The sequence below is a fragment of the Ooceraea biroi genome, chromosome 8 (assembly GCF_003672135.1).
Source record: "Ooceraea biroi isolate clonal line C1 chromosome 8, Obir_v5.4, whole genome shotgun sequence".
Classification (NCBI taxonomy): Eukaryota; Metazoa; Arthropoda; class Insecta; order Hymenoptera; family Formicidae; genus Ooceraea; species Ooceraea biroi.
The window spans coordinates 4,345,683-4,353,716 of NC_039513.1; the positions used below are offsets into that span (position 1 = coordinate 4,345,683).

Consider the following 8,034-nt stretch of genomic DNA (forward strand, 5'->3'; position numbering starts at 1 on the left):
TAAAAAATATAAATAAAAAACTAATATGCAAATCTGAAAATCAATGATGTGAAAAAATTGCCAAATTTAATTTAATAAAATTTTTCTAATAAATAATATTAAATACATATTACTTAAAGAGAGTTCCTTAAAGAATGACGTTATTCTGCGATATCTTGTATGAAAATGAAAAGAAAACGATTCTATTTTATTATGTAAAGATCCAACTTAATAGAAAATAAAAATAATGTAAAGGGAGATAAGCAGAAACAATGCAAATACTTTGGTAACATTATCTATAATGAATTTCTTATATAATTTCTTCACCACACCGTCCAGATAAAGAATAATAAAGAACTGATAAAATGCTAGGTCTTTCTTACTACATAAATTAATTCACTAAGGGCACATTAATTTTCTTTAATATCAATATCATAAATTTGTTCTCTGTTGTGGAATGGTTTCTGTATTCCATTAATCATTCAAAAGCTTTTCCTTTCACACAATATTATAAATATCATCAATAATTTATAGCATATTAAACATTCTGAAACAATAATCTGTTTGTCGTTATTTTATTAATAACATAAAATTTTAAACGGTCATTTGTACGATGTTAATATATTTTGTCTATGCTACTTTCTTGTCAGACATACGTAAATCTGTAAGTAATAAATATATAAAAAATCACTACTTTTTAGTGATAGATATGCATTTCTAAGATAAAGTAAATAAATAAACGTAAGTAAATCAAGTTAATAGTTACATGTAGAGTAACATTCTTGATGTTTAATTAAATAGATTTTATCTAAAAACCTACAAGAGAGAGAGAGAGAGAGAGAGAGAGAGAGTTGTTCGTTTGAAGCATTTTTTTATCGTGGATTTATTGCATTACTGTAATAATTGTATTTGTGATTACCCATATTAGATTACCCGGATCTAGCTGTAACTTCTCTATAATGTCAACATAGAATCTATTTTCTTGATCAAGATAATATAAAGTAATATTAAAAATGATAATTTTGATTATTCAAATCTGCTCTCTTTAATCAGGAACAGAAAACTTAGATTTAAGAAAACTGCAGAAGTCAAGAAAAATAATCCCAAGGCTGTACTCAATCTAAAATAATTGCGTGTGTATATTAATAGTATCAGTATTAAAAGAAAAATTTGAAATGCGATAATAATATATGTTTTCTGTGACTTGCGCAATTTATTAGTGAATATTTTAGGCTCGATCGATTGTTGAAGATACCTTTTATCCACGTATGCTATCTCCAACATATTTTTATTATATTTTCCAGTATGTAATAACTATTTTTACTACTTTTTCCCGATTCAATATATGTGACCCGTTTTAAAATAGCCGAAATCTGTTATTAAAATCAAGGTAGCGAGTTCTCATCCTGAGACGTCCCGCATACATAAATAAAAAAAAACAAGGTATTTTATGGAATCGAAAGCACATTATAATTTTTAAACAATTCTCCGTTATACGCGCAATATTAAATGTTGTATTTTAACTGTAATATATATCTTTTCACATATATGTGTAGTTATATATAGTATATGGGATATTGGTTTGCAATATATAGTTTGCGTAAAATGTTCTTCGTATGTTTGAAAGATTAACTAGGGCAAAAGGTATCTAACTGCAGCCATCGAACAGCCAATGTGGAAAATGATACGCTCAAAGTATACGTGTACATACACATTTAAGTATATAATATGAAACTATCACGTGTACATATACCCGTAACACACACATACGTATATGTAACATATTATATTAACGTGTAATATATTTCATCCGCATTTGTGCGAGTACTGTGACTGTCAAAACTGTTGCGATATCCTATTATTGCTCCGCGTTGTGATTTACACGACAAATCAACGACGCACTTTTTCGATCAATCACATCTTTAGATCTCATTTGTAGTACGCGTGTAAATGTTACATAGATAAATAGGATAAATAAGTATATTGAATAAGAGTACACAAGCATCTGCATACGAGAACGTAGATGTCTTTACAAAGTTAAGATAAATAAATACAGTGTGTGTGTTCTCTGCCATGCGATTCATCGTGAACAATGTGCGCGTGTACGAGTATAATATGCTTGTTCGATCATCAGTGTCTTAATATCTGTTCAGGGTGAATTTCAAAAATTTCAATAAACTTTTGCGCGAAACTGAGGAATGCGTACTTCACGAGCTGCGGGATGTGGAATTCTGTGGGCACCTCGTTTTCAATTAAATTCCAGGGACCGAGTAACGATATCTTGTTTCTAGAGTCTGAATCGAGTACGCGATGAGTGTAATTTTATATACCATCCATTATGCTTGTCCAATAATTTCGTTACGAACTAGTTACGACATCAAAAGGAAGAATATTCTGTTGTCCGTTTCAGATAAATTGGAAATTGAAAACTTCTTATTTCGTTATATATATATTTTTGCTAAGACTGATTTGTAATATAAAACATTTTAATATATGTATGATAAACATGGATTTTTATTCTAATCTAGTACATGCAGCATTATCTACTTAATTTTTCTATATCTTATTTATTATTAATTTTAGTATCTGTATCTAGTATCTAGTTTAATGCCTATCTTATTTTCGTTAATAAATTTTGGATTGCTTATTGTATATCAAAGATATACAACGAAAAGAGAAAGAGAGAGAGAGAGAGAATGAGAGAATGAGAGAGAATGAAAGATTGAGAGTACGAAGAAGAGGATCAAAATTTGCCAAATTATACGTATGATAAGTACAACGATAATTTTCAAACATGTGTAAGCTGGTACATATTGGTATTTCTCTTATTATTAATCACACAGTATGTAAAAAAAGATGACATAAATTATTATAATTACACGTAATGTAATATTATTCGTATACACATCGATAATATAAGTACTCTTTGTAGATAAGAACTAATAAAGCTATAAATTATTTAATGCAATCTTTAGTATCAATCTTTCATTATTCCTAAAATATGCTCCTGTAAATCTCCTTTTTTTCTTACACATAATTTTAATTTTTTAATTATAAAATTTGTCTATTAATATAATTCTCTCTTTAAGAAAATAATTTAATATACTTTTTTTATTTAAAATGACGATAAATATTAAATTTTGCTATGATGCACATCACAGAAATTCGAATTTAATTCAATTGAATTAAATAAGTTTTCTGAATTTCTATGAACATTTTATAGTTTCCATTAATTACATATTATTATTGTAACTAACTATTATATACATATCTAAGTAAATATATTTATTTATATTAAAATAATCATTTCAATATCTAGTTCTATAATGTAGAATCTATAATATCAAATTTGCATCAATTTGCACATTATTAATAGTCATGAATGCTGGCGCAATACACGTTAACAAAATAGCTCGGTAACCAATGGTCACGTTGGAGATTCAACGAAATTTCACGGTTTACTACGCAGCGTACGTGGCTTACATAATGTATCCATTTTGCTGCAACCCTTCTGGCGAGGATATGTGAAGATTCGAGGGAAAGGCTTTTTGGTCATTTAGATCAGTGAGGGACCTGCCGATTCCACGACCAGCGATCCACAGTAGTCGTTATTTACTGCCCGCGTTGAAGAGGGACAAGAAGAAGTGTCAGCATTTTGGTCAACGGTAGGAGGATAAAAGTACGTAATTTATTTTACTTTCGATTGGGACAAATTAAATGAGCTAAGTAAAGAGTCAAGAACGTAGAAATATTACTAATCGAAATTATTACAACGTAAATTCAACTTTTTCACCGTTTTGCCATTTTGAAAATCGTTTGCGAATGAAGCATTCTTGCGAAAGGAAAGAAAAAGTTTTAAGTTTTTTGTAAAATTAATAAAAATAAAAAAAAATAGATAAGAGAGAAATTTTTCTTCGGGATTATAAATAATGCAACGAAAACCTGGCTTTGAAAAATTGGGTTTTCAGATTTATTCACATTCGCCTGTCTATCGACCAGAATCATGTCATGCACTCATTATCGAACAACGGAGTCTCGACGAGATCGATTGGACTTCAAATATCCTCATAGCTGTTATACGACGACAAACCATGCATCTATCTTTAAAAATCCTAGTCCCAATATCTGTGATAATAGTGCGTAAACTTTTACATTTTAGAGAAAATCTAATTACATCAGGAATAATGTTTATACTTCAAGTATACAAGCAAAATTTACACTCACTATTTTTCAAGATGTTGAAAAAATTTCGATATGCATTAATTATATGGATGCTTTACGTTCTCCTTAAATTGAAAAAATTTAATAACAATATCTTTTTTAATAAATAATTAATCTGTTTTATACATATTATTTAGTAAATCGTATATAAATCATATATTTTTCAGAAAGCTACTCCGAAAGTTACTCAAGTTGGAAATCATATGATTTGAATAAAAGTGACAATGAAGCATACACAAATGGTAAAAAATGTTATGCAAAAGGTTTACATAGTGTGTACGAATCAAGTAAGCTATGCGTATTTGCAAGAATCATTTTAGGACTAAAAGTTGATCATGTTAATTAGTTTTATTATTTTATTATTATATAAATATTATTGCTATTCTTAAATAATATCCATAAAATTAACCGAAATTCCAAGTTTTTGCAATGGAGCTAACTTGCTTGATTTTTGACGTAATTATGATATTTCTGCATATCGGTGCATTCAAGATACCATCTCTCAGTCTGGTTTCAATCGCACATTCAAACAATGCGATTCGAAGCATGTCAGTCGCAGAAACGACGAATATTAACTTGCATTCCGATTTCGCGTTATAGGTAGGGGCGATCCGCCGCTACCAGACACGAGCGTACAAATGGGGAAAATCGTGAACGCGCACACACACGAAGCTAAGAAGCACGGATCGGTGTTGGCAATCTCTGTCGAGAAAATGCAAATTCATGTGAAATTGCTTGAAGACAGCAACGCGGCACTGCACCTCAGAAATCAGGATCTCATCGCGGAAAATAAGAGCTTGGCAAGGCGGTAGGGCACGTGGAAGATTCATTACGCGCTCGTTAGATAAATATCGTGCAATTGCAGCAACTAAGTTCGCGGTTTGATAAATGTTTGTTTTGAACAAATTGCCTGAAGGCAATCGTACGCAGGCTCGAAGAGGATGCAATTAAAATCGAGAAGTTGCGAGAGGAATCATCGTTGTTACAAGATGAGTTTAGGAATGAGAGAGTCAAGTTGGCGGACGCATTAGTTAAGCAAACGGTGAGAACAATCATAATCTATCGAACATTGAGAAAATATTTGGAGAATATAATTGAAAGCTAGAAGATATAACAAGTTGTATATGAACATACGGAGACTATCTTGGAGGAAATCATAAAGAATACAAAGCATTTCTGCAACATCTGTGATTTATAGACGTACACAAATATTCTTACAAGATTTCAGAGACTCTGAAATTATTATCTGAAAAGCAGGATAAGATATGAAACCTTCATTTGCATTTCAGTGAAGTTGATATGTTTTCAAGTACGATATATATGATCCTGAAATGTTCTGCATAAATTTCAGGAAAACGATAACGTCTGCCTGGAAGAGAAGTGCACTTCGACGGATATCGTTTCCAAGGTCGATCGGGAATTACAAATTTGGGAGGCTTGCAAAAATTGCGAAGAAGAATTAGAAGGTTGCCAAGGGGAACTTACGGTCACTATTACAAAGTAATATACATACATATAGTTTTTATCATCATCATCTACGTTTCTTTTTTCATTATTTGCGCAATGCGATTAGATCGGAACTCGAGGTGCTCGAGAGAGACATGCGAACGTTGAGGGATGCTATAATCGCTCGAGAGGAAGCGTGGGATAAAGCGATGGAACGCGAGAGGAATTGCCAGCAGCATTTAGCACGGCTGACCGCAGAGACGATTACCGCACGTCACCTTTGCGAAGCTCGTCAGGATGAACTTTGCGCGGTTACGGAAGCTCTTACGGTAATACGGAAATCGAGCTCGGTACACATCGAAAAGTAATTTCTCTAGAACGACGTCAAATTGTGGCGGACCGACCCAATGGTGCAAGCCGAGTAGCGAAACTCATCTCGTATTTGTCTTGAGAAAAATCGAATTAAAATTTTGTAGCGATCGATTATTTTGCATCAAACAATTTTATATTTTCAGGAGAAGGAATCTGAGTTGAGAGCGACGCAAAAGGAAGTCCTGTATTTGAGCAAATTAGTTAGCAAATTACATGGATATCAAAAGTGAGTTTTGTTTAATTATCCTTCTCCTTTCGCTGACAATAATAACTAGCCACGCCATTTTAAATTGCAAAAGGAAGCACCGATTTTCATCAGAATCCTTTAACGATCCGCACGCTCGCACGTTCGATGCTTGCAATTTGTGGCATCAGAAATTACCGTAATCGCAAAGCGGTCAAAGCGTATTCTCGATAAATTCACATTATCAACTACGATTAATCAATAATGCACAATTGCATACCTTTTGTGGCAAAAGATGCGGCGTTCTCGCGAACATGGCGGGCGCTGAGAATCTTTACAACAATGACTAGAGATCACTTACTTCGATTAACTCTCCGGTGACTGCAATCTTTTACTCGCTCTTCATCCTCGAATGCCGGACGCACTTGTGACACTTGTTGGATAATCGAATAACGCGAACTGCGTGCGCTAATACACTATTTTTAACGATTCGATCGCGGCACATTTGCGATCATCCCGTTCCGAATTATCGCGGCACTGTCGTGAAGTTGCCGCGGAGTCATGTCGATGTGTCACGTGATTCTACATTCCTCACATTAAAAAATTCCCTATAGCGAAATTTGAGAGTAAAATATACATAGAGAATGCTATTATTATTATTATTATGCATTTCGGTTAAAAATATGAATGATTTCTCTATCACTAATGACTGTTCCGACAAAATAATCGTTAAACATAATATCTCTTGCATAATCAAGAAGAATTTGATTTTCCTTGAATTCTACAAATTTCGACAACTCTAGTCATTTCAACAACTCAATATCGTTGCAAAAAAGTTTATGTTATCCGTATGCAATTTGCATAATAATGATGATATGAAATTTCAGAAAACCTATCACAATTTCAGGGAGCTCGAGGCATACGTGGGCGACAACATGAGTTGCAGCATTAGCGAGAAGGATCAAAGATCCATCGAGGAGATTATACGACGTGTACAGAGCCCTAAATCGAAAACGAAATCCAAGTGCACTTCAGATAAATATTCGCACTCGAATTCGAGCAGTCCTCGCGAATAAAGCAAGAATGCGAGGGATCAGGCGGGTTCCTTGAAAAATCGTTGAAATTAAATCTGACACTGCAGCTTCGATATCGCAAAGGACATTTTTGTCTATTTTATTCTATGTATCCACACGTATGTAATTTTAAAAAAAACTTTTATATCTTCGTAACATCATTATAATGTGCTAATCAGGAATAAATATATTCTTTCAAACGCAAATTTTCGTTATTTCGACATTGACAATTCAATCCTTCCAGCGTAGTTTAAGGATATTTTCAACACAATAGCGATTTTTGCAGTAGTCATAAAAAGTTATGGAAATTTAAAAGATTGAAAAAGACTTGACCAGCTATAGCGAATTGTGGCGCCATCTATGAGGCGACGATTGAACTAGACAGCATTTCGACAGGATTGGTTACCTACATGGAATTGTATTTGGCGCGTTTTGAAGCTTTTGAAGAATTGAAGCTCATATGTAACATTTTGAACGTCACCTTTTGATAAATTACATTATCATATCACTGTTGATTGACAAAAAAACACAAATTATTCGATATGTAATCTTAAACAAACTTAACTTAACATATTAATCAAGCCCGTTTCTTTCACAAAAAGAATATAACAGTATCTCAAGCACACACATGTGTTCGTTAGACTTTCTACTTTAAATTACAAAACTACATTCACACACCGCGCACTCCCACATCCATATATAATTATCATCTCGCGAGAGATATCGTTAATCGTCAATCGAGCCAGCAGACTCAAAGCC

At 32.9% G+C, this 8,034-nt stretch overlaps 1 protein-coding gene across 1 annotated transcript; it reads left to right on the forward strand.

The window, feature by feature from the left end:
* The first annotated feature begins 4,298 nt into the window (after nucleotides 1-4,298).
* Nucleotides 4,299-6,580, forward strand: LOC113562476. Its single transcript, XM_026972058.1, has 5 exons — nucleotides 4,299-5,008; nucleotides 5,131-5,242; nucleotides 5,546-5,700; nucleotides 5,774-5,975; nucleotides 6,162-6,580. The coding sequence occupies exons 1-5, from the start codon at nucleotides 4,839-4,841 to the stop codon at nucleotides 6,246-6,248; spliced, it is 726 nt and encodes a 241-aa protein (XP_026827859.1). The 5' UTR covers nucleotides 4,299-4,838; the 3' UTR covers nucleotides 6,249-6,580.
* The last annotated feature ends 1,454 nt before the right edge of the window (nucleotides 6,581-8,034 follow it).